Source organism: Dendropsophus ebraccatus, chromosome 2 (genome assembly GCF_027789765.1).
Source record: "Dendropsophus ebraccatus isolate aDenEbr1 chromosome 2, aDenEbr1.pat, whole genome shotgun sequence".
Lineage (NCBI taxonomy): Eukaryota > Metazoa > Chordata > Amphibia > Anura > Hylidae > Dendropsophus > Dendropsophus ebraccatus.
Window position 1 is genome coordinate 201,095,107 of NC_091455.1, and position 27,255 is coordinate 201,122,361.

The following is a 27,255-nucleotide window of genomic DNA, read 5'->3' on the forward strand; positions in this document are numbered from 1 at the left end:
AAAACTAAACCAGACAAGCGGCAATCATTGCCAGATGTCCTTCAATAACTTATACTCTACTGCAAAATCTTTATGAATTAGGAATAATGAGAATAAAACCCACTTTATATCCTCATACGTCTGAGGACCTTTCCCATGATCTGAGGTATCCAGAGATAAGAGGCCAGGAAATTACTATCTTTTCATCCTCCATTTGTATGAAAGTGGTATCATCTCATCACATCGGTATTGCGGTCTACATATCATTGGAAAACAGTATATGTATGAACAATGGGGGAGATTTATCAAACATGGTGTAACGTAAAACTGGCTCAGTTGCCCCTAGCAACCAATCAGATTCCACCTTTCATTCCTCACAGACTCTTTGGAAAATGGAAGGTGGAATCTGATTGGTTGCTAGGGGCAACTGAGCCAGTTTCACTTTACACCATCTTTGATAAATCTCCCCCTATATGTAAAGGTAAAAGATGCATATTTCTCTATGATCATGGTGGTAACAGCTCTACAGAAGAGTATACGGGCCCTATTACAGGGGACAATTACTGTGCGGAAAATCGTTATATTGTTCGAATTTAAACAATAATCGTCCAGTGTAATTGCAGGCAACGATTGTAAAAACGGTCGTGTGTAGTTGATCGTTCATTTAGATCTGACCCTAAAATCATTGTTAATCGTTCACTGTAGTTCCGCATTCTTTCACTAATCGTTCAGTTTAATTCCAAATCGTTCATTCTTTTCCTGGGATCAGATGGAGAAAACCATCGTAATAACAACTATCATTCTTGTTTGTGATCTTTTATCGATAATCACTAATCGTTAAAGATCGCTTAGTCTAATACCCTAAGGGTACTATTACACTGAAGGATAATCTGCCGAATCTGCCCTATCTGGCCGATTATCGTTCAGTGTAATAAACTCAACGATCAGCTGATCATTGATACAGGCTTGGACCTATAATTGTCGGGCACCGACCGCGCATCGCTATGTGTAATAGCGGTACGCGGCCGGCGGCTGACGATTTGCAAAGTAAATACATTACCTATCCATGCTCCAGGGCTCCTCCTGCGCTCTGCTTCTTCCCCGGTCCTACATGCTCCAGCTTCTGAGCGGCCTGTCTTAGCTGACAGGCCGCTCAGCCAATCACTGGCCGGCACAACCGCGGCCAGTGATTGGCTGAGCGGCCTGTCAGCTAAGACAGGCCGCTCTGAAGCTGCAGCGCGCAGGACCCAGGGAGAAGCGGACCACAAGGGGAGCCCTGGACCATGGATAGGTAATGTATACAGTTTAAAGCAAGGGCTGCAAGGACAGCGGTAACAATGTCCATGCTGCCCTTGTTAAACCATTATCGAGCCGTGTAATAGGCCCAGTAAATGAGCGCTGATCTAGCAGATCGGTGCTCCTTTACAGTTATCGGGCCATGTTATAGTCCCCTAACAGTACAGTCTAAGCAGTTCAATGTATATACTGTATCTACTCTTTAGAATTTTGAGTCCAATGTAGTTGTAGCGTGAATTGTTTGTTCACCTATGACACGATAACCTTGAGCTCTAAAGCTCTATGGAGAGAAGCCCCCATAGACAATTTCAGAACAGGAAAGGTGACAACCATATTCTTGAAATATTTGCCACTCCTCTTTACCTTTACAGCTTTGAGTACGTATTCCTAGAGATTCTAAAAAAAAAAATGGCCATTTTTTTACAGTACGCTAAATGTGCTTTCTGTTTAAACAATAAGCAAGACCAAGATAGTTATGAGTATGCATCTATAGGTAGTCATTGGTCAATGGTGAAGTGGTGGCAGCAGGAGGGGATGCATTCTTTTTATGAATACAGAGCATCCTAAGAGACAATAAACAGCATTTATGACCTATTCTTTGCCACTGACAGGACTCCACTAATCATGAGTCAAGAGTCCTCTGTTGGAAAGATGCTTTGGTCACATGCACACACCATCACTCCATTCACTGGCTATAGTACTTGGTGTTCTTTTATTCTGTGTCCTCATACCCCTTTAGCTATACATACACTGTATCACAGGATAGGGAAGCCAATGAGAAGCCAATGCTCTATTCACTATCCATGTTCACAATTCATCTAGTTCAGGGGTAGGAAACCTTGGCTTTTTAGCTGTTGCAAAACTACAACTCCCATCATGCCTGGACAGTCAAAGCTTTATCTGAGCCAAGGTTCCCTACCCCTGATCTAGAGAATAAATGGAAATCGTCTGTCAAGCAAGTGCACTGCCGCTCCATTCACTTGGGAGTCAGTTGACCTCCATTCTTGTGATTGGGTCCCAGCAGTCAGACCTACACCGATTATCCCTTATCCTTTCAATAAAGAATAACTTTCAAATTTCAGATAACCCTTTTAAATAGATTATAGTTTTACTTCCGAAGAGGTGATTGTGTTTTTGCAAATGAATTTCATTCTTTAGATGACAAACAAAAAAAAACATTATAAAATTGCTGAAAAATTAGCCGACATCATGAAGGGGTTTATGGGAGTTGAAGATCGGTACAGCCCAACCTTTTGAACACTTTCACAAAAACAACATATATCTCCTTGCACCATCACTCGCCCTGAACTCTCACACTTCCCCTCATTTCCTCATTGCTTAATAGGGCCGATTCTGCCTTTAACCCTTTTGTGGCCTACCATTGCTGTGCACAAGTAAAGGAAAATCCCCGTTTTAGGCCTGGGGCATACTGTGACTATAATTGATTTTAAAGTGTCACTGTCCTTTAAATTTTTTTCCAGAAATCAATAGTACAGGTGATTTTAAGAAACTTTGTAATTGGGTTTATTAGCCGTAAAATACATTTTTATCATGAAAAAGCAGTTTGAAGCTCCCCCCCTGTCTTCATGGTTTTCTATGGAGAGGGGAGGGGTGGAGGGAGATGAGGCACCAAAACAGGACAACAAGAGTTAATTTACAGCTAGATCACCAGGCTATCTCCTTTGAAGTCAGCACTGACCTCTTTGACCTCTGAATACCGGCTTTCACACAGCTCCCACTGTGTAAACCTTTGTTCTCTGCTCTCTGCTGGCGACTAATCTCCCTCCTCCCCTCTCCCCTCTCCATAGGTTAGACAGGGCTCGTCTGATGTAAAACAGTGGAGATTTCCTGATAATGAGCAGTGAATGAGAGAAGGGGGGGGGGGGACCTGGGGAAAGGCATTTTGAATGCAGATAATGGCATATTTGCCTAATAAACCCAATTACTAAGTTTCTTAAAATCGACTTTAGAGGGTAAAAATAAAATGTTTATTCACTGGACTATCCCTTTAAGTTATAATCCTTCTGGCCATGTGAAACTTTATAAGAATATGAGAACCAAAACTGAGCACTTGGGAATATTGAAGGCTCTATAGAATTTTACATATTTTAAAATAAGATATCACACTGATTTATTTTAACCACCCCCACCCCCTCTTGCTTGCTTACATTGCAAATTTTGCAGATAGGGTCATCCTGCACAAATATTTGCCACTTTGTAACAATATGGATGGGACCTACCAGCACTGAGTCCCATGTGAGGGATTCTCCTATGGTAGATTGGACCCTGCGAAAGGGAAGGAACACACAGTTGTAACCCTCTGACCCTTCATCAGTAAAGGTCTCAGCACCCTGAAAGATTACAATTTCTGACATGTCAGTATGATTAGTTAGTGCCCCAGTCATTGGGGGAAAAAACCTTTGACCATCCTTTAGAAATACTGAATCCATCTATAAAACTGAGCTTAAAGGGGTACACTGGAGAAAAAAATTAAAATCAGCTGGTACTAGAAAGTTATACAGATTTGTAAATTATTTCTATTTAAAAAAAAAAACTAAAGTCAAGTCTTCCAATACTTATCAGCTGCTGTACGTCCTGCAGGAAGTGGTGTATTCTTTCCAGTCTGACACAGTGCTCTCTTCTGCCACCTCTGTCAATGTCAGGAACTGTCCAGAGCAGTAACAATCCCCATAGAAAACCTCTCCTGCTCTGGACAGTTCCTGACATGGACAGAGGTGGCAGCAGAGAGCGCAGTGTCAGACTGGGAAGAGTACACCACTTCCTGCAGGACATACAGCAGCTTATAAGTACTGGAAGGCTTGAGATTTTTTTAATAGAAGTAATCCACAAATATGTATAACTTTCTAGCTCAAGGGGGGACATTTATGAAGTGTCCGCCCAAGGCGTACGCCAGGGAGAAGGTGCAGATTCGCCCCTTCTCCCTGGCGTCAGATTCCACCTTTCATTCCTCACAGACTCTTTGAAAAATGAAAGGTGGAATCTGATTGGTTGCTATGGTCAACTAAGCCAGTTTCACTTTACACCATGTTTGATAAATCTCCCTCATAGTAAACGCTCCAGCCGGGATTCCAAGCGGCAGCAGCAAAAACTGACAAGTCATTGACAGTTCACACAATGTAAAGTGCAGCTCTGGACAGACTTTACATTATCTACAATGGGTAATTTGGATGCGGGCACACCCAAATACGCCCGTTTCCCTATTCTAAAAGAAATGGAGTTCATCTGGCCAGTACTGCAGTAGCGGCCGGGATGAACTTCACTCACTCCGGCCGGGTCATGGAACGGCTGGTGTCTTACGTAGTGTGATTATAAATGTGGAATATATTAATATGAATCACAAGTAAACAAAATATATCAAATATCTAAGACTTTCCTTCTACACAGGGCGTGTTCCTTCTATAATCTGTATTGATGTATCAAGAATCTTGATTATGAAAGCAGAACTGCCCGACCACAGACTCTGATCTGATACAACGTTGCATCAAGATGGTTTACATTGGAAATTTTTATATACTGAGTAAACTGATCTACAGACTAAAGCCCCTATTACACGGCCCGATCTTCACAGTGAGCAAGAGGCGACCTGTCAGGTCAGTGCTCGCTTGCTCCTCGTTCCCTGCTTGCTGCCGGCGCTATTACACATGTCGACAGCAAGCGGGTAAGAGCGGGCAAGGGGCGCGGGGGAGCTGCTCGGATGATCTAACGATCGCCCGGGCAGCCCATAGAATATAACTGCGCTCTGCTGCTCCTATTACATGGGGTGATCAGCAGACACAAACAAGCGCCGAGCTGTCAAGTCAGTGCTCGCTTGCTCTCCGCTCACTGCCAGCACTATTACATGTGCCGGCAGCGAGTAAGTAAGGGAGGGGGGCTGCCCGGACAATCTAATAATCGCCCGGGAAGCCCATAGAAGATAGCAGCGGTCTGCTGCTGCCGCTCCTATTACATGGAGTGACGGCAGCCGATCGTTGCTATTGTGGTCGTTTGTCGTTCAGCATGTTGAAAGACAACAATCAGCTGACATGGGGCATGTCGGCTGATCGTTGCCTTTTATTACGCAAAGCAATTATTGGCTATAATGGCCAATAGTCATCATAGACGGTCATGTCTTAGGACCCTAAAAAATTTCTTTTGATCCAGACAATGCAATCACCCTGTGACTTAAAAAGTACCTGTCACTTAAACAATAAACTTTTAAATACATTGTAGACACATATAAAAAGTTTTCATCAGTCAGGGTCTGAGTGTTCAGATCTGAACCAATTGCTACAATGAGGTAGGAGAGAGAAGAGATTGTCCGAGTGCTTCTCTCTCGCTTCTCTTTGCGCACGAATAAGATGGTCTCATGGACTTACTTTGGGAATCAGTCTCAGTGATGTGGCACAGACCTGAGAGTGAACATGCTTCTCCTGTCACGTTCTAGCTCTAGGAGACTGATTCCAACTAACCAAAAGTGACATTGCCCAGATAAAGTGCTACTCTCAAAAAATCTTTTTCTTTTTAAATCATCTGGTTTCAGAAAGTTATATAGATTTTTTATTTACTTCTGTATAAAAATCTCCACTACTTATCAGCTGCTGTATGCCCTGCAGGAAATGGTGTATTCTTTCCAGTCTGACACACTGCTCTCTGCTGCCACCTCTGTGCATGTCAGGAACTGTCCAGAGCAGGAGAGGTTTTTTATGAGAATTTGCTACTGCTCTGGACAGTTCCTGACATGGACAGAGGTGGCAGCAGAGAGCACTGTGTCAGACTGGAAAGAATACACCACTTCCTGCAGGACATACAGCAGCTGATAATTACTGGAAGACTTGAGATTTTTTAATAGAAAAAAAATTACAAATCTATATAACTTTCTGACACTAGTTTATTTAAAAGAAAAAGATTTTCACCGGAGTACCCCTTTAAGAGGTGCGTCATATAATAAGAGTTATTGGTTGAGCCCTAATGATAGCATAAACGATATTTTCAAAAAAAACTTAAATTGTAAGTTGGATGATGGCTGGAAGGTTTACACAGGGCAACGATCGGAACAGACGTCCATATAAACACTCATTCACCTGATCATCGGCCTATGTAAATGCCCTCATAACTGTAACCAGACTCTTCTAACATTCTTTGTTATATCATAACACACCGAAAGCTTATTCCCAGATCCATAAGGGCCGACTGCAGGATCCTCGACCCTATCACTGACCTTCTAAGTCTGTAAAGTGACAACATTCATTGTCAATGTAAAGCCCCCCATCCCGCCATGTATACCCTGTCTCCATCTATTTACACTCACAGTGACGTGACCCCTAAAGTACAAACCATTCAAGGAATAAATAACTTCACCATTGATGGATGATTTCCATGGCAAGCCTCCATACACTCCTGACAGGACACTTTGATGAATGACTAAGATGGTGTTTGTCCTTTACTCAATGGAGGTTTATGTACTTAACAATGTCCATCATTTAAAAAATCTGGTTAGAGTCAAATCACCAGGACTCTTCTCATAGGGGGAGATTTATCAACCATGGTGTAAAGTGAGACAGGCTCAGTTGCCCCTAGCAACCAATCAGATTCCACCTTTCATTTTCCAAACAGTCTGTGAGGAATGAAAGGTGGAATCTGATTGGTTGCTAGGGGCAACTGAGCCAGTTTCACTTTACCCCATGTTTAATAAATCTCCCCCTATAGAGTTCTGATCCTTAGGGGCCTATTCCACATATCGACAATTGGACGAATCTGCCCGATTTGGCCGTTTATCGCTCTGTGGAATAAAGACAACGATCAGCCGATGATCGTGTCATTGGCTGATCGTTTATTTAAGTTCAAACCTAAAATCAACGGCACCGACTACGCATTGCTGCGTTGAATAGCGATGCGCGGCAAGCATCGGTAACAATGTCCCTGCAGCCCTCGCTAACTGATTATCGGGCCGTGGAATAGGCCCAGTAAACAAGTGCTGATCTAGCAGATCGGCGCTCGTTTACATTTTTTATTGGGCCCCCATCGGCCTGTGGAATAGGACCCTAAGTCTTATACATTACTCTATGTATATGATTGATACCTGTTTGAGGGTGTTTTAGGCAATGAAATGATCGTTGTGCGAAAGATTGATCATCCAATCCATCGTTCCCCTAAACTAATCGTGTTATATATGGGCACCTATGGGAGGAAGGAATGTTGATCGCTTGATTTCTTTGACTGCTCTATATAATTTGTGGACAGGAGTAGCTGGGATGACAGGAAATTAGTTAAAGTTTAAGTCTTGTTTATGTGACATGCAGACACCATACTTGCATATAACTATCTATAAAATAACACCCAATAGTGGAAAATGTATTAGTTTTCTGGTGTAAAAGTATCCATTTAATTATTTCCAGTCTTCCAGTACTTATCTGCTGCTGCATGTCCTGCAGGAAGTGGTGTATTCTTTCCAGTCTGACACAGTGCTCTCTGCTGCCACCACTGTCCATGTCAGGAACTGTCCAGAGCAGTAGCAAATCCTCATAGAAAACATCTCCTGCTCTGGACAGTTTCTGACATGGACAGAGGTGGCAGCAGAGAGCACAGTGTCAGACTGGAAAGAATGTTCCACTTCCTGCAGGACATAAAGCAGCTGATATATACTGGAAGACTGAAGATTTTTAAATAGAAGTAATTTACAAATCTGTATAACTTTCTGAAAACAGTTGATGCCCTATTCTCACCTAAATTTGTCTTATTAGGAGTTGATTTACTGGTTCAATATATAAAAATTGTTATGTATTTTGTAATGTTGTAATGGACTTTTATGTCTAATAAAAGTAAAGGGAAAGGAAAAAAAACAACTTTCTAAAAACAGTTGATTTGAAAGATTTTTTTTTTTGCCAAAGTACCCCTTTAAGGCACAGTTATCATGATATGTTAGCATCCTGGAGAATCCCTTTTAATCTAACTTTATCCTTCCTCAACCCATAAAATATAAACTAGTAGTCATTGAACGACATTTATAAAAACAATAGGATTCCATAAAGAATATTTAAAATAATGTTTATATTGGAATATGTATATTAATATTTAATAATTTCATATTAGAATATTTATATTTAACTTTCTAAAAAGAATATTTATATTTTCAGACCTAAAAATAAAAAGTTCAAAATAGCTTTAATAAACTTCTGTTTTCTTTCTATACTTGTAGCTCATATGGTTTACTCAGAGGGTGCGGCCCTGTGGGCAAAGAAAATGTGGTTGTTTAACTGTACAAAAAGACGTGTGGTTCCATTAGCTGTTGTTGTTCCCATACTGTGTCACCTTCTATTTACAGACAAAACTGAGCTTGAAAATCATATGTAAGAACATAAGGCAACTCTGTATCCACCAACCCACCCCGCCAAACCACTAGTACTATTCGTTTGATGAGAGTAAATGCCTACTGGTTGTGTCTTTATGTGTCCGGTGCCTTGGTTAGAGCAAAAAATATTTTTTAATCTGCAGTGCGGTATCAAACTGGCCTAGAGTGTCTGTGCCCTAGGCCTGTGATGCCTCTTCTTTCTTCCTCCTCATCATAAGGAACACCCCCAGGCAAGACTTCTCCTACTTATCGCTTGTCTAAACAGTGCACAGGTGCCATAGCGACACAGGTGCAGTTCAGACAAGCAATGAACAGAAATTCTGCCAGGGATGTTCCTAATGAGGAGGGTGGAGAGGAAGAAAGGAGAGGCGTCGCAGACCTGGGGCACCAGTATGACACAGCGCTGCAGATTAAAAAATAATTTTTTGCTCTAACCAAGGCACCAGGCTTGGATAACTGATCCTAGTAGTTTGGTGGGGTAGGTTGGTGGATATAGAGTCACTTTAAGCCCCCGGGCACAGCCTATTACATATACCTATACACTGACTTAGGGTTTGATAATAGGGAATCTAGCAGAAACCTTGCCTATACTAATCTGTTACATTCTGGCAGTTTGGCGCCATGATGTTGAGATATATTCTGTGCTCTGTTTGTAAATTGGTGGTTCGCTTCCTGACCAGTAAAAAAAAAAACATTCCTATTTAAAAAAAAAAAAAAAAAAAGACCTAAAAATATTAAATATCACATAAACTTGGAATTATGAGTAAAATATGGCACTAAGGGAACCTAAAGCTTTTGGGCTCCAATCAGAAAGTATCGGGTATCTCAGCAAATCCATGTACATATACCCAACCTAAGATAAACCATATGGACACATTGTCTTATGGGCCACTTTCGGGAAACTCGATTTTACCTAATAGAACCAATAAGAGGTGACATCATCGAGATGACATCACCGGGATTACAAGAGGAAGCAAAACAGGGGCAGCCTCAGTCACTGCCTATTATTCTCATGATGAAGCGTACTTTTGATCTACTATGAAGAAATTATTTTTGGAGGCTCCTAGTGAACGCACAGTAACCATAGACTGTCAGTGACCACCAGGAACCTAAGCAGATGAAACAGACTGCAGAGATGGTGAACACGTGTGTAAATGTTCTGCCAAACAGACAGGCAGTGCTGGGCGGACTACATTACAATGGTCTCTTGTTATTGTTACTACTGCCATTCTCTATCCAAAGTACATAGAAGATTCTAGAGACTTCTATAGATGTAGAGCTATAAGTGTTGCCTTACGTTCTCCCTGATATTTGTAAGATACACAGATCACACGTCTCTAATGCTAACAATCTCCTTCCCGCACCGTGAACGGTACATGATGTGTATATGATGAGGAAACGTGATGGTTTGTACAGATGGGCGTTGTGTCTAGAAGACTGTAGGATTAGAGTCAAATGCTATCTGAAAATAAACAGACCGCCACCCCAGTCTCTGATGGATGCCGTCGTCTGACAGGCGGACACTATTATCAATATGCCAAGATAATCTTACAGATTGCAGCTATTACTGTGCTTCATGTAGATTACATATACCGGTCAATTAGACGTCAGAAAGTTTTCAGATGTTTTTCGAGGCTCGTGAAATTATTGTAATAACACGTCAAACTCGCCCTGTGATCATCTATATACCTGGAGTTTTTGTGTATGAATCATTGTGGATTTTTTCTAAAGACTGAGATTGAGAAAAATGGAATTTTTATTGTAATAATCTATTATTATTTGATATTTGGTTGTCCATGAAACTTATGGGGACACTTACACGCTCCGTAGATAGCGATGATGAAGCTGCACCAGGGCGCAGAGTCTAAGGGTGTTATTACACGGCCCGATGTGGGCCCGATAATAACTGTAAATGAGCACCGATCTGCTAGATCGGAGCTCGTTTACTGGGCCTATTACACGACCCAATAATCGTTTAACAAGGGCTGCATGGACATCGTTACAGATGTCCTTGCAGCTCTTGCTTAAACTGTATACATTACCTATCCATGCTGCAGGGCTCCTCTTGTGGTCCGCTTCTCCCCGGGTCCCGCGCGCTGCAGCTTCAGAGCTGACAGGCCGCTCAGCCAATCACTGGCCGTGGCGGTCCCGGCCAGTGATTGGCTGAGTGGCCTGTCAGCTAAAACAGGCCCCCTGAAGCTGCAGCACGTGGGACCCGGGAGAAGCAGAGCGCAGGAGGAGCCCTGGACCATGGATAGGTAATGTATGCACTTTGCAAATTGTCAGCCGCCGGCACGCACCGCTATTACACGTAGCAAGGCGCGTTTGATGTCCGACAATTATAGGTCCAAATCTGATCGTTGTCATCAGCTGATCGTTGTGTTTAATAAACGGAGCGATAATTGGTCGGATAGGGCCAATTCGGCCAATTATCGTTCCGCGTAATAGGGCCCTATGGGGCCAGTGGTCTTCACCAGCACCCACTGCGAGGTGGGTTGGACTTGTTGCAGCAGGTGACTCCCAGGTCGCAACCCCTGGTTTGGCTTGCTAATGGTGGCGGGCGAGGTGCAGCTGGAGTCATGTAGGGAGGAAAGCAGGGAGGAGCACAGCAGGACTCACGGCTGGAACCAGAACAGCAGTCATGGACTGGAACCACAGGCAGGAATCACAGAAGAGCTGGGGCCACCCATTACAGGAAGTATGCAGAGGCTCCAACAGGGAATGACAGGCCAGATGCACATTTATAGAAGAGGTGATTAGGTGCAAAACCAATAAGGACCATGCTGTCCCTTTTTCTGCAAACAAAAGTATGAGAAGCTAGGCCAAAGATCGTGGAAAGAGTTGGTGGACAAACAAGCCCCAAGTCTGCCTGACCTTATAGTTAGCATTAACAAGTACTTTTAGGGGACCTTATTGTAATCTTTGCTATGAGAACAGACCCCCCAGCATTGTAAACCCCCTTCTAGGACCTTCTATGTGGGTGATTATAATGTGAGTACATGTAATACATGAAGTGGTCATGGAAATGTCTATCTGAACTACACTGGCTTGTTTAAGTCTCTCCCCTGTAGGATGAGGAGCATAAGAATATATGTGTGGCCCTCTGTTGCCTCCATTCATCCTCCATGCATCCCCCATTACACTGGTTGATATGGGGCCAATGAGCAATAGCTTTTTATCAGGTTACAAATGGTGCAATCCACCAACCAACAATCCTTATGGCCTACTCTACCGATAATCGCTCTGTGTAATGGGGCCCTTAGTCTCCTATGAGAACATCAAGGAACTTCCCCCTATGGAGACCTTAGTCCTCTAAAAGCTTCCACCCAAAAAAGAGAAGGAAATACGACCACATTTTTTTTTTTTTTGCTTTAACCCCCAGACGACCCATGACGTAAACTTACGTCCTGGGTGTTTCTCCCGCTATGAAGCGTGCTCCGGAGCGGAGTGTGCTTCATAGCAGGTGGGGGCCGGCTGCAAACAGCAGCCGGGACCTCACCGGTAATGACACGCTGCAGCGATCGTGCTGCCGCGTGTCATTAACCCCTTAAACGGCGCGACCGCGGCGTTTAAGTGTAAGTGACAGGGGGAGTCCTCTGTCACTTACCGATCGGGACCCCCGCAGTGTGACTGCGGGGGTCCCGATCGTTGAAACGGACTGCCGGAGGTCTCTTACCTGCCTCCGTGCGGTCCGATCGGCGATCTGCTACACTGAGCCTGCACAGGCAGGCTCAATGAGCAGATCGCCGATAACACTGATCAATGCTATGTCTATGGCATAGCATTCATCAGTGTAGAAATCAAAGTACTGTATGTAGAAGTCCCCCAAAGGGACATAAAAAGTGTAAAAAAAAAAAAAGTTCAAAACACTATTACACTACCCCAAAACCCCTCCCCCAATAAAAGTCTAAATCACCCCCCTTTCCCATTATATAAATAAAACATATAAAAATAAAGAAATAGATAAACATATAATATACCGTAGCGTGCGTAATTGTCCGATCTATTAAAATATAACAAGCGTCATTGTGATCGGTAAACGGCGTACACGAAAAGAGGGGAAAAAGTGCGCGGATTACCGATTTTATGTTACATTATATATTAAAAAAAATCAATAAAAAGTGATCAAAACGTCCGATCTTCACAAATATGGTATTAATAAAAACTAGAGATCATGGCGGAAAAAAATGACACCCCATACAGCCCCATAGGTGAAAAAATAAAATCGTTATAAGCGTCACAATAGGCCCATTTTATTAATATTTAATTGCCAAAAAAAGGATTTCATAAAAAAATACATATATAACATTAGAGAATCTGTGTAACCTGCATATGGTTGTGTTCGGACTGACCTATAGAATAATAGTGTCATGTCGCTGTTACCATATAGTGCATTACGTAGACACAGGAACCCCCCAAACGTTACCATATTGCATTCTTATTTACGATTTCACCAATTTATATCTTCATAAATAATATATTTGGAATTCCATCATACATGTTATGGTAAAATGAATGACGCCATTACACAGTACAACTATTCCTGTAAAAAACAAGCACTTACATGGCCTGTAGATAGAAAACTGAGAGTGCTAGAGCTCTTAGAAGGGGAGGAGGTAAAAACGAAAACACTAAGATCAAAATTTGCGCGGTCCACTGGGTCATTTTGGGCCTGGTCCTCAAAGGAAATAGTAAATCCCAATAACCAAGCGAGTAGACTAGAAGGCCATTATTGCTGATATTACCAACAACGTCCTCTCTCAGCTCTTTCTCAGCACTGACTCACATGTTGAGGCCATATTACATGGCACAATGTTCTAGGGGAAGCAAGTGATGACCTGTCAGTTCAGCACTCACTTTCTCCTTGTTCCCTATTCCCTGCCTCTGCTATTACACACTGACAGCAAAAAGAGAGGAGCAGAAGAGGCGTACTGAACCATCCTTAGATCGTTTGGGCTGCCCATTGAAATCTATCACCCCTACTATTACACGGAGTGATGAGCAGCAGACCGTCACTGACATAATCGTGATCTTTTAGCATGTTGAAAGACCCGGATCAGCCGAAATAATGCGTGTCGACTGATCATTGCCTTTCAACATGCGTTGTTACACTAAATGGTTATTGCCCTGAATGGTCAGTAATAGGCCAAGTAAAGCTGATAACTGCTTAGTGTAATAGGGCCTTTATCGTCTTACATACACACAAGTTTATAAAGTTTAATATATTTGAAACATGTTCTTCATATATTGTAATAAAAGTAGCAGTAATATATTCTAACAACATTTTAAAAAGGGAATCTGTCACTAGGTTTATGTCGCCTTAAATGAGAGCAGCATAAACTAGTGACAGAAATCAGATCAGTATATTACTTACATCATTCTGTTCAGCCGTTCTCCTAATATGCAGGAGAATAGGATTCTTCCCACACCCCTCCCCCTTCCCTCCAGCTGCTGACTGACAGTTGACTGCCTATACACAGCATGGATAGATAGCTGCCAATCAGCAGCTGGTGGGTGGAGTTTGCTGCTTCTCACAAATATCCAGGATTACTGAGCTCATGCAGATAACAGAGGATACTACTTATTCTCCATGTTATTCAGGAGGAGATCTCTGCATCAGCTGCACAGAACAATGTAAGTGATACATCATTCTGTTCAGCTTCTATGTCACTAGTTTATGCTAGATAGGACAGCCTAAACCTACTGACAGAGTCTCTTTAAGAATTAAAGTTGGACCTCAGGAAAAAAAGGACAGCTGTCTGCTTATGTTGGTTAACCATCTTTAGTATATATTGAGGCTATTTGTGAATTATCCCATAACAAATAAACCATAACTATTCATTGGGGTGCATAACTATTTAGACAGGGACACAATCTTTATCATTTAGTTTTAGTACATCTTTTTCATGCCGCTTGTAGTGTGACAGGTTCCCTTTAAAGGGGCAGACTCAGCTGGCAAAAGAGGATTTCCAGGGGTCCAACGGTGGTCCCAAGAATAGGAACTGAGTTTCCTGTAAGAATGTAGCAGCGGCTCATGCATGCGCTGTCACTCCATTCATTCTTTACGGCACTTGCCAGAGATAGCCAAGTCCAGCAGCACTTGGCTGTCTCCAGAGCCCCCTGGAATGGAGGGGAGGCGTGCTCCATTCTAATGGGAAACTTGGGTCTCCAAATTTTAGGGGTCAGACCATTGGAATAAAATGAGCCAATCACCGGTGGCTGCAGAAGTTGGATGAAGTCCTGGAAAACATGGAGATAGCCATAGGCTTTATCTATATTTTCCTTAGGACTACATTCAAATTCTTCAGCCACCGGTAACCACAGTTTGAACAAACCCGAGTGTGTTCGAGATTCGCTCATCACATCTCATTTTTTTAAAAGGGTTGTCTCATGAAGATAAACCCTGTCTATCTTCCCAGACAGGCATATGGATGTCATCAAAGGAGATTCCCTGCCTGGGAACACTTGACCCATTCATGTGTTACATGGACAGCCATTCAGTAGTCTACCAAGGCATTGAGGAACCACAGCATGGTGACGTGGTCCACCAGTTCTGGGATCTCCAGCCATGACACCAGCCCAATGTTTTCAAGGCCAACCAAGTCTTAGGAATGATGATTATATAACCTCATTTATCCAGAAGATTTCACAGTAATAATGTTTTACAAGTGACTTATTTGTATTACAATGGGCCACCTAGAGGGAGGCATTTTGGAAACAAAAAAGTCCTAATGGTAAGCACATGTGGAAATCTGTCCGCAAGCCTAAAGCTTCTTTCTTCTCCAAACCAGTACCGTATGCCTTTGATCCCAGACTCCGATTACAGAAAGCATCACACAACAGTCTTAAATGAATGATGGCTTTCTGAACCTCCATGTAAATAACCATTCTCTACATACTTTAGGGGAGATCGGTATCAAATACAGGTGCTCACTATTTTTATGTGTTCCCGTAAAATGGAAACACCAAGGGTCAACGATATCGACTTTTCTAAGCAAATGTAACAAGCATGTGAAAGTCGTGAAGTCTTGTCATAACTTTAGAAAGTTTGGGCAAAGAAAGACAAAAGAAAGTCCAAGCAAAGCATTCGGCACCATGTGCACATGAACAGAAACACATGACGGCTTCCCCCTCCGTCCTTATTTTTGCATGCCATAGAATAAAATAAGATTGCAATGTGGGAACTATGACAATTTTGCAGAAGGAGACGAAATAGCATCTCATTGGTACAGTTAAGACGCATCCTGTGATTGTCTTTCATCTACAGGTGCCGATGGAGAGGGGTAGGGGGGGCTACTAGATGGAAAAAAGGTAAAGCACATGTGTAATTCCCTATGACAATAGCAAAATCTGGCACAAATTGGTGTGATTGAGTTTGGGTGAGTAGACTTGCATTATAGCGCATGGTAGAGTGGTGGCATACTCCATTGAGATCACACATAAGGGAAACAACACCCCTTTCATAGGCCTCTATGCAGTCAGCCAATACACTGTTGTCCTGATGAGGAGTAACAAACCCAAAATGTATGGTTAAGTTTAGGGATGGTCCAAACCTGCCGAGGTTTGGGTTCGTATGAACCTGAACTCTCTGCAATGATTCCCGCTGTCTGCCCACTCCGTGCCATAGCCATAGGCTGTATCCTAGTTTTCCATGCGGTCCTCCGGCTGTATCCACCCTCTCCACGGAGGTGGAGAGATGAAACAGCCTCGTAGAGACTAAACATCTTGTGATCTACAGGTGGCAATGTGGGGGGGCTAGACATTAGGTCCTAGACACTCAAGTGGGATGAACCCTTAAAAATGTGGATGTACCCCAGGTGTGAAACTGTCCTTAAAGAGTGATTCCAAGATTAAAAATTATCATGTATCCACAGGGTAACAGATAGTTGATTGATGAAGGTCCAGCCGATGAAATCGCTACCATTATGTCCCCCGTGGTGTTGGGAAGCCCCATAGAGAACAAATGGAGCAAGGATTGAGCATGGCTGCTACAGTACATTCACACCTGGGACAAGTGACCTTTGTTCTCATGATTGTTGGGTGTTGCGGTGATCGGACAAACACTGATCAGCTAGTTATCCCCTAGTCTGCCAAAAAGGGCTAACTTTTGATTCTGGGATAATACATTCTAGGAGCTAACACATTACTCCAGGAAAAAAACAAAAATAGACAACCTTCTGCGCAGGCCGATCTCCCAACTTCTGCAAATGTCCTGGTAATCTGAGGAAGAGGCTTATGCCTTGAAACGTGTTATTTTTATGAAGTAATAAATTGTTGATTTGTACGTTTATGGCCTGCGCAGAGCGTTTCTATTTTAGTTTTTTCCTGGATTATTTATTTGATCAGTATTACTGACGGACTTTTGAGCTGCGGCCTGTACTATATATGTGTACTCTACCTTCTAAGTACGGTAGTTGTGGCTGTGCACGGGGGTCCCTGCTTTGTTTTATTGACTACTCACCTATAGACTAGAACCCAAGTCCTGCAACATGACACGGAAAGCAGCAAGCGGGGGAGTGATCTTGTGATCAGTGGGGGTCTTAACACCCAGGCCCTGACCAATCAAAACTTTTGATGTGTCTGTGTGACATGTCAAAAGTTTTTTTTTTCCATAGAGACAGTAAGGCTTTAAATTATCAGCATTTTAGTGTTTTTAAAGGAACATTGCAGATTCAGCAATATTCATCATATAAAGGACAGTTATGCAGTGTCCCAGTGTACTGTGTGTATTACTTTTCAACATTTTTTGACATCTTGGGAACAGAGGTTATCTTGACACAGAGTTTGTTACAAGAAAGAGTTGTCATAACTGCCCCCAGGATAGGCCATCAGTATCGGATCAGTGGAGGTCTAAAGGCCGTATATTACATGGCACTATATTGAGGGCCAGCGTTCCCCGTTGCTGCCTGGGCTATTACAAGCATAAACAGCGAGCGGGGAGCTGCGGGAGGGGCTGCCCGAATGATCCTAAGATCGTCAAAGCTGCCCATTGCCCTTTTACATCGAGCGACACACAGAAGACCATCACTGACATGACCGGGATTTTTTAACATGTTGAAAAACAGCGATCAGCCTACATTGTGCACATCAACTGATCATGTTTTTTAAACATGCACTATTGTGTTGTCCCACTGTTAAGTGCCTTAGGCACCTGTTGTAAAGTTCTCACTCAAGGTTAAGTGGTGGTGATGAAGGTAGTATTCTGTAGTTTGACCACTAGGTGTCAGTGTTCTTTATACACCTCTGTTCTTGTTCGCACAGCTGAAGTTGGCAATAGGTTAATGTTATTGTTGTATCATGTGTCCTGTGCTAGCCAATAGGAGATGCTCTTTTTTCTTCTACCTATCCTTGCTCTCCACACACATAACCCAGTGGCAGGAGTTAGTTAGCTCCGTGGAGAAGTTAGTTCAGTTCAGTCTGGACGTGTTATGCAACTAGAGACAACGAGTTCTTTCAGTACTTCTACAATATCTACTATGCAGTGCTAAACGCTACAAAGGGAGAAGAGTCTAGGAACATCCTAGCCCATGCTGTGAACCAGTCTGAAAAATGCATGGCAGTATCCTGATAGACAAAGAGGAACTAGCCTGCATAGGACAAAGCTACCAAGAAGGTCTACGTATACTATCTCGCAGTGCAGGTAACTGGGACACCCTCAGAGCTTGGCTTTACATAGATAACCACGACTGGGGATTGTATCATCCTAGGAGGACGAGTCACTTGACACTGTAGGGCACAAGGTGGTCAAACCAAGTCTATACATGGGTACAAGTAAACTTCTCACTACAGTATATCTCTTCAAGTTCTGGCAAAGCACAGTACCACATTGGGTTAGGACTCCCTCACCAAACTCTTCTCTTCTATGCTACTCTACTTTCAACTCTTCAAGCACTGCTAAAAATACCTCTCTTCTACTCTACTCCTTCCAGCATCTCCTCAAGCACAAACAAGTTCAAGCACCAAACGCAGTGGCGCAGCTACCATAGAGGCAGGGTAGGCAGTTGCTATGGGGCCCGTGCAGGAGGGGGGCCTGGGGGAGAAGGTAAGAGCGTGTGTCCTTCTGCTTAACCCCTTATGTACTGCAGTGTGTAAGTGACCCAATGTTTACTTACATGCTGCAACAAATAAAAAGGGGGTTAACAAGCAGAAGACAAAGATCTCTGCTTCACTGCACTGATAACCCCTGACCTCTGTTCTCCAGCTAGCAATCAAGTAGGAAATGAAATTGTGCAGAGCTCTATGCATTAGTCAGGGGTTATCAGTGCACCAGCAGTAAAGGACGTATATACAGTGCTTTGTGTTGTGCGTAGGGGAGCCCCTTAGAAATTTTTGATATGGGGCCCCCATGAATCCTAGCTACGCCACTGACTAAACGAACCAAATGATTGGCCTGACCCTCCAGTATACTCGTCAAGTACGGCTGATAATTGCTTCATGTAATAGGGCTTTAAGGGTTTCATTAGATGGTCCAATGACTGGCATGTGAGAGTATAAACATATGAACACAATGAAAATGCAGTACTCCCCTGAGCACCATGACCCCCATAAATACCTGATTGGAGGAAGGGGAAGGGGGGGAGCTGAGTGTCAGGCCCCTAGTAATCAAACATTAATGGTCTAGCTGGAGGATTAGTCATCAATTTTATAAACCCGGATAACCCCTTTAAATTTGATGGAATAAAAAACATCTGGATAATGTCAACTTTTTATTACCAGTAAGAGGAGATTTGTTGGTGACTTGAGATGATGCACATATGTAACCACTCTACTTTATTCTACAGATGGAGCAGACCTGTGATGAAATCGATGAAATGTTCAGCAACCTCCTGGGGGAGATGGACCTGTTAACTCAGGTGAGTCCGATCAATGAGAGAACCTGGAAGACAAGGCAGAAAGACCCGTCACAATCTTCACAATCCCACTTTTGTTCCTTTTCCATATTGAAGGTTCCACTTACATGCGAGACTTTCCAGACTGGATAAATATTGACAAAGGGGATTTCAAAGGGAATAAATTGGTACGGTCTGTTTGGCATCCTCTCCGATTGTGCGAGGAACGGTCCGTGTGACATCATAGCGGCAAACTGTAAGGAGCAGCTGTAGCTCAGAGCTGCCAATACAGATGTACTCTCAACTCCGGCCAAATTATTGAAGGGTCTCATCCAGGATCTGTCAACACCTATTGTTGCTTTTGTGAACAAGGAAAAACACTAGAAAACCAATTTATTTTGCAAGAACTTGCATGTTCCAAAGTCTTTGCCTCAGCACAAGCTTAGTATTTATGGATTGAGGCCTGTTCCTGCCAAGGGTGAACTCCTCACATCCCGGCAGTCAGCCTCGGCCGGCCTGGAAAACACAATAGATTGTAACATAGTGCACAGCAAATGGAGGCAAGAGGTCATAGTGACCAAAGCAGATGTTATAAAATACAACCTTCATAGATGTTCATGTAATTCCCCATTGATTCCTATTTACCTACTAGAGTTCCTTCTTGTGATATGTAGTCCTCTTTTTCTTCCATCACCAGTTTTCAGTGCAGACTACAGTGTATCTTCTCCTGACCTTCTTCAGATTCATTATAATGGTCTTCCTGCATATTGTAAGGTACTTAAAGGGAATCTATGAACATAAAAACGTTATCTAATGATCAGCAAATTGTTATAAAGCTTGAAGAGCTGAGCAGATTGATATATATCTTTGTGGGAAAAGTTTAGTTAAACATGTAACTTATTGATTGAAATCACCAATCTTTCCATGCTTAAGAGTCCCTAGAATAGAAAGTCCAGAGATTGCAATGGGTAAATTACAAGTTATCCTGAATCTTTTCCCATAAAGTGATATATCAACAATCTGCACAGAGCACTATGGATCGCTGAGCATTGGAGCTGAGTAAAGGGGAGCTATAGCAGGTTAGACTAATCAAACCTGCTGATATTTCCCTATTACTTATATATTTGTGAATGGGGTAAGGCAGAAAACCTAGTGAGCACTGGTTATGGACAGTCACATAGCTCCGACATTTCAATCTAAATATACATTTAGATTGGAATCACTGCTACATTTCTAGCAGTGATTGGCTATGACACAATAAGGCCACGTCTAAAAAATCCAAAAATATGCTGGTACTGTGAGTCTGTAAATGTACCAGATGTATGCGTATGTCAAAAGTATGCTGGAAATGCCAAGATAACTATATGTCAGTGCCAATGTATGAGGTAGGAGACAGGGCTGCAAGCTGGACACATACTGAGCAATCTCAGAGGAAAAGAAACTCTGCATTGATTCAATAGGGGTCAACTTAAAGGGATTGTATAGCCTGTCATGGCCGCCTATAGATTAGCAGACAAAGGGGGAGATTTATCAAACATGGTGCAAAGTGAAACTGGCTCAGTCGCCCCTAGCAACCAATCAGATTCCACCTTTCATTTTCCAAAGAGTCTGTAAGGAATGAAAGGTGGAATCTGATTGGTTGCTAGGGGCAACTGCACCAGTTTCACTTTACTCCATGTTTAATACATCTCCCCCATAGCCTTCCGTAGCCATCGCAAGAACATGCACCATAGAACCACTTCACACTCCAAGGTGCTGGGTCTCACAATGGCTACAGGTGCTATGGAGATGCAGCACAAGGCTCCATCTCTTGATGCATAGTTATGATCAGCAGGAAGTGTAAGCAATGGCCACTCCATCCAGGTATTTACATGCTTAAAGGGAACCAATCACTGGAAAAACGCATATAGAGCTTTTGAAATGTGCTGTTAGAGCACACAGCACACTTGCCACACGTGTTTCCATAGCCTCCGTGCCTTCCCCGTGTAAGCCGCAAAGTAACTTTATAAAATTGGCGCCCTGTATGCTAATTACCTGAGGTAGTCACCTGGGCGGTGTTCGGCTAGCAGGTAGTCACGGTCCCCTGGGCGTTCTTCCGCTGTAATCACGCCCCTCTGGGCATGATTCAAATGGCCGTGTAGCTGTGACATTCTGATGCCGGACGCCACCGCACATGCGCAGTGCAGCCGCTTCCATTCCGGCGGTACTGCGCCTGTGCAGAATAGCCTCGAATAGCCTGTTAGCCGGAGTTCGAGGCTATTCTGCACAGGCGCAGTGCAACCGGAATGGAAGCGGCTGCACTGCACATGTGCGGCGGCGTCCGGCATCAGTACGTAAGCGCGCCGACGTTGGGCACGGCGCGCTCCCGAGTGACGCCACAGCCACTCTGCCATTTGAATCACGCCCAGAGGGGCGTGATTACAGCGGGAGAACGCCGAGTGGACCGTGACTACCTGCTAGCCGAACACCGCCCAGGTGACTACCTCAGGTAATTAGCATACAGGGCGCCAGTTTTATAAAGTTACTTTGCGGCTTACACGGGGAAGGCACGGAGGCTATGGAAACACGTGTGGCAAGTGTGCTGTGTGCTCTAACAGCACATTTCAAAAGCTCTATATGCATTTTTTCCAGTGATTGGTTCCCTTTAACGGAACATTAAAATAATTTAGAAAACTGATTAGTGTGCACAATCCTGCACTATAATCATTTCTCATTTATAGAGGAAGTCCCACTAATGGTAAAAAAAACGGCAGGCAGTGGGTGAGGAAAAAATCAAACAAGTGAACTCACCCATCCCTGTGCCCCTGTTGTGCCGCTCCGGTGTCCTGTTCATCGTCGCCAGCTGTCATCTTCTGCAGAAAACATGGTACATCGCATACCCGGCTCCTGCAGCAGCAACGTCATGGCCACGCTAAGCGATTGCCCGCTCAGCCATTCAGTGACTGGGGTGTCCCACACCAGTCACTGATTGGCTGGGCGGGCAATCACTCAGCCGGAGTTGTGACGTTGTAACTAGCGGAGCTGCAGGACCGACCCCCGTCTGCCTGCCGTTTTCATAGCGTGTGGGACTTCTCCTTTAAAGGGGTACTTTTTAAAATCAGAAAGTTATATAGATTTGTAATTTACTTCTGATTAAAAATCTCCAGCCTTCCAGTATTTATCAGCCACTGTACGTCGTGCAGGAAGTGATGTATTCATTCCAGTCTGACACAGTGCTCTCTCTGCTGCCACCTCTGTCCATGTCAGGAACTGTCCAGAGCAAGAGATGTTTTGGGCATTTGCTGCTGCTCTGGACAGTTCATGTTATGGACTGAGGTGGCAGCAGAGAGCACTGTGTCAGACTGAAAAGAATACTCTACTTCCTTCAGGACATACAGCAGCTGATAAGTACTGGAAAACTTGAGATTTTTAAATCTTAATTTTTTTGTTTGTTTTACTCGCAGCTTCCCTTTAACAGCAACATTGATGTGGATGAAGTATTCAGCAGTAGAATGAATGATTCACCAGTCTGGTGGTGGATTAGTATATTTTCCAGCCACTTGGTGCCCTCTGTAACCCATGCCAGCTATGCCACACTTGACAAATTGACAAATTTATCCCAGACTAAGCGGCATTGAGCTTAATCTTCCCCTTTTGCTGTTACTTAGTTCTGCTTTTTCTATTGTTTGCTTTCTGGCTCTCTACTACATAGCAGTACACCAGCTAAGGTCCTGTTCACACTCACATCCTTGGGCTCCAATAGAGTAGAATACAGCAGTATTATTGCCATCTATGTGTCAGAAACATCAATGGACGCCTATAATATTAATTCTGCCTATATGCTGAGCTAGTCTACAATGTATCATCCTCAGTATACATGATGGACACCGACGTACTAACATAAAGAAACAAGATGTTCACTAACAAGTTTAGCAGAGGAAACGGTGACTATTGAGGCAAGGATGTGACTAAACACCCTGCAAGCTGTGATGGCCTATATGATATAGCTGGTATTACACCGTCACTACTCGACTATTAATAAAGCCGTCTTAAGAGACCTCTGACAATATCCTCAGGTGCTGGGAGACTCTGCATAACCAAATCACTAATAATCTCTTATCGCTGTATAGAATAAAGGAGTGCACCATGGGAGTAAGAAGGAAAGAAACTACAGGGCACTGTACAGATCATATGTGCAATAGATAGGAGATAAATAAATAGATAGATAGATAGATAGATAGATAGATAGATAGATAGAAGATAAATAAATAGATAGATAGATAATAGATGATAGATAGATAGATAGATAGATAGATAGATAGATAGATAGATAGATAGATAGATAGATAGGAGATAGATAATAGATAGATAGATAGATAGATAGATAGATAGATAGAGATGATAGATAAGAGATGATAGATAGATAGATAGATAGATAGATAGATAGATAGATAGGAGATAAATAGATAGATAATAGATAGATAGATAGATAGGAGATAGATAGATAGATAATAAATAGATAGATGATAGATAGATAGATAGATAGATAGATAGATAGATAGATAGATAGATAGGAGATAGATAGATAGATAGATAGATAGATAGATAGATAGATAGATAGATAGATAGGAGTTGGTGATAGATAAATAGATAGATAAATAGGAGATAGATAGATAGATAGATAGATAGATAGATAGATAGATAGATAGATAATAAATAGATAATAGATAGGAGATAGATAGATAGATAGATAGGAGATAGATAGATAGATAGATAGATAGATAGATAGATAGATAGATAGATAGATAATAGATAGATAGGAGATAGATAGATAGATAGATAGATAGATAGATAGATAGATAGATAGATAGGAGATAGATAGATAGATGATAGATAGATAGATAGATAGATAGGAGAGAGAGAGATAGATAGATAGATAGATAGATAGATAGATAGATAGATAGGAGATAGATAGATAAATAGAGAGATAGATAGATAGATAGATAGATAGATAGAGAGATAGATAGATAGATAGATAGATAGATAGATAGGAGATAGATAGATAGATAGATAGATAGATAGATAGATAGATAGATCAGTGGTGTCAAACTCAAATACACAGTGAGACAAAATTAAAAAATTGGAGAAAGTCACGGGCCAACCATGATATGTAATGAAAAGTGCATGCAGCGTTTCTGGCACTGCCTATCCTAAAGTAATTGTCCCCACATGGTAGTTACCTATTATATCCCTCAACCAGTAGGTAATCCTATGATTGTGCCCCATGCAGTAGCCCCCCTCTCCCAATAGTGCCCCACATACTAGCCAGGCCCACTATTAGAGCCCCACATAGTAGCCAGCCCTCCCAATAGTGACCCATATAGTAGCCAGCACACCTAATAGTGCCCAATATAGGAGCCAGCCCTCCCAATAGTGCCCAATATAGTAGCCAGGCCTCCCAATAGTGCCCAGCACACCTAAAAGTGCCCAATATAGTAGCCAGCCCCCCATTGCATCCCATATAGTAGCCAGCCCCCAATAGTGTTTTATATAGTAGCTCCCCTCCCAATAGTGCCCAATATAGTAGCCAGCACACCTAATATTTCCCAATATAGTAGCCAGCCCTCCCAATAGTGCCCAATACAATAGCCAGCACACCTAATAGTGCCTAATATAGTATCCAGCCCTCCCAATAGTGCCCAATATAATAGCCAGCCCCCAATAGTGTTTTATATAGTAGCCCCCCTCCCAAAAGTGTCTTACGTAGTAGTTAGCCCTCTCCAATAGTGTCTTATGAAGAAGCCAGTCCATAAAACAGTCTCTTATATAGTAGCCTGCGGCTTACGATATTATAATATGGACGGTCTGAGCGTCAATCCGGACCACCCATATTATAATCTGCTGGGACATCAGGAAGGTCAGATTTAAAACAGCAATGGAAAAGCACGACGGGCCAAAAATAACAGCACCACGGGCTAGAGTTTGACATGACTGTGATAGATAGATGATTAATAGATAGATAGATAGATAGATAGATAGATAGATAGGAAATAGATAGATAGATAGATAGATAGATAGATAGATAGATAGATAGATAGGAGATAGATAGATAGATAAATAGATAGGAGATAGATAGATAGATAGATAGATAGATAGATAGATAGATAGGTAGATAAATAGATAGGAGATAGATAGATAGATAGATAGATAGATAGATACAGGCACTTGTTTTTCATGGGCAAATAAATCCACAGATTCTTTTCATTTTTGGAGTGCTCCTGTCATTTTACTTACTAGATAGATAGATAGATAGATAGATAGATAGATAGATAGATGTTACTTTGCAGTCTAAGGTTTATTGTTTTCATCTTCTGTATTTGCAGAGCCTGGGTATAGAGAATGACCCTATAATGAAAGCCATCAGCACAGACACAGAGATGAACTTCTCCTTTGGATTCAAAGACTTGAATGGTACGTACTCTCTTTCCTAACATACAGGACATATAATCCATCCCTACATTCTCGATTGTTGCCCAACAGACATGTTACATCAGACGCAATTCTTTAGTTACTTTTCCAGCATCCAGTAGCATCCCCAGGTGATCTGATCCACAGCTGTGGATCCCTCTGATCATACTACACATTGTCTATGGACTGCTGATGTGATGTGGATGTGATAGGAGGAGATCTAGACTGGACACATTATATAAAATAATGATCTATCGGAAGCAATACATCTGCCCGTAGGTTAGTGGTGTACAATGGGGAGCAAGGCTGATGGGCATATGCCGTTGCAGCTGGTGGACAACTTTTCACTGAGGCCAGGAGTGGTGGTGCCCACCCCCGGACACACAGGCATCGGACCTTTAGTAGAACAATTGTGAGGTGCAAGTGAGAGTGCAGGTGCGGCGACAAGGATGACAGAGTCCCGATATAAAGTCTTTAGCTTTACTTAAAGAACTTCTTTCTATACAAAAATATAAGAACTGGTAACAAGTACTAGTGCAAATTACTTTGGTTTTAAGAACTTCAGGGCTAAACTTGAGCCAATAGTGATGGAGGAGTGAGTGAAGACTTGTCTTGAGATAGTGGTGTAGTGGCCGGGTAGGAGCCCTTGCCTAATCAGTACAGTACACTGCCGGGATGTGTGTGAGGAAAGATACTTGAATATTGTAGTGAAATCCTCATACTCAAGTTTAGTGAAGTCCCAGTTACCTTATCTGACCACCTTCTGCCCCCAGTATCAGTGACCGCCCTGAGAGGTAGTACGAGTCCTAGGTCTTTGTCTCTAGGTGTATCTCCCAGAATACTAACTCCAAGTGGATGAGCGTCTGTCAGTAAAGTACGTAGGCTTAGTTGCTGCTTTGCTTTACTGGGGATCAGTTCCTCTTCCTTTTCCTTAGAAGTTGACTGACCTGACTGAAGAATCCTTGGCATAGGCAAGGGGGTCTCTTCTATGGTGCTGGTTACCCCACCTCTTGGCTTAACACTGCATCTAGCTAGTTACTTGATCCTAGCCAGAAGAAGAGTCATAGTCCCTGTCAAGGCACTGGCCTAAGCCAAGCCTGCTTAAGCCACTGCAGCAGGAACCTGTGGCTTGTCCTAGCCATTCTATAGAGACCTATACCTCTACTGCCTTCAACAAGACAAAAAGAAACACCCATAGTGGGAAACTACATACTCCCCCACTTAGAAAGAAGCCGTCCTCAGCGTATCACTATGAGAAAAATAGAAAGAGAAGGTAACACAGCAAAGGTTAGCAGACATGAAGAAACACCCATAGTGGGACACTACACATATGCTCTGGGTGCAGGGGACTAAGGG

The 27,255-nt window shown here is 42.7% G+C and overlaps 1 protein-coding gene and 1 long non-coding RNA gene across 6 annotated transcripts in view; one reads left to right on the forward strand and one right to left on the reverse strand.

Moving 5' to 3' along the window:
- APBB1IP (amyloid beta precursor protein binding family B member 1 interacting protein) overlaps positions 1-27,255 on the forward strand; it is a 102,186-nt gene that overhangs the window by 20,997 nt on the left and 53,934 nt on the right. For 2 of the 5 annotated variants that reach the window (XM_069959098.1, XM_069959097.1), the window contains exons 2-3: positions 19,405-19,476; positions 25,815-25,902. In XM_069959098.1, coding sequence (XP_069815199.1) covers positions 19,405-19,476; positions 25,815-25,902 — 160 coding nt within the window. Of the gene's footprint in view, positions 1-19,404; positions 19,477-20,179; positions 20,227-21,124; positions 21,316-25,814; positions 25,903-27,255 lie in introns of those variants that run through there. The other 3 variants (XM_069959101.1, XM_069959099.1, XM_069959100.1) reach the window with 3 other exon arrangements.
- On the reverse strand, positions 19,413-20,952 carry LOC138783848 (uncharacterized). Its single transcript, XR_011361765.1, has 4 exons — positions 20,870-20,952; positions 20,098-20,241; positions 19,581-19,968; positions 19,413-19,499 (listed from the first exon to the last, which is right to left on the reverse strand). It is a non-coding gene; the product is annotated as an uncharacterized lncRNA (long non-coding RNA).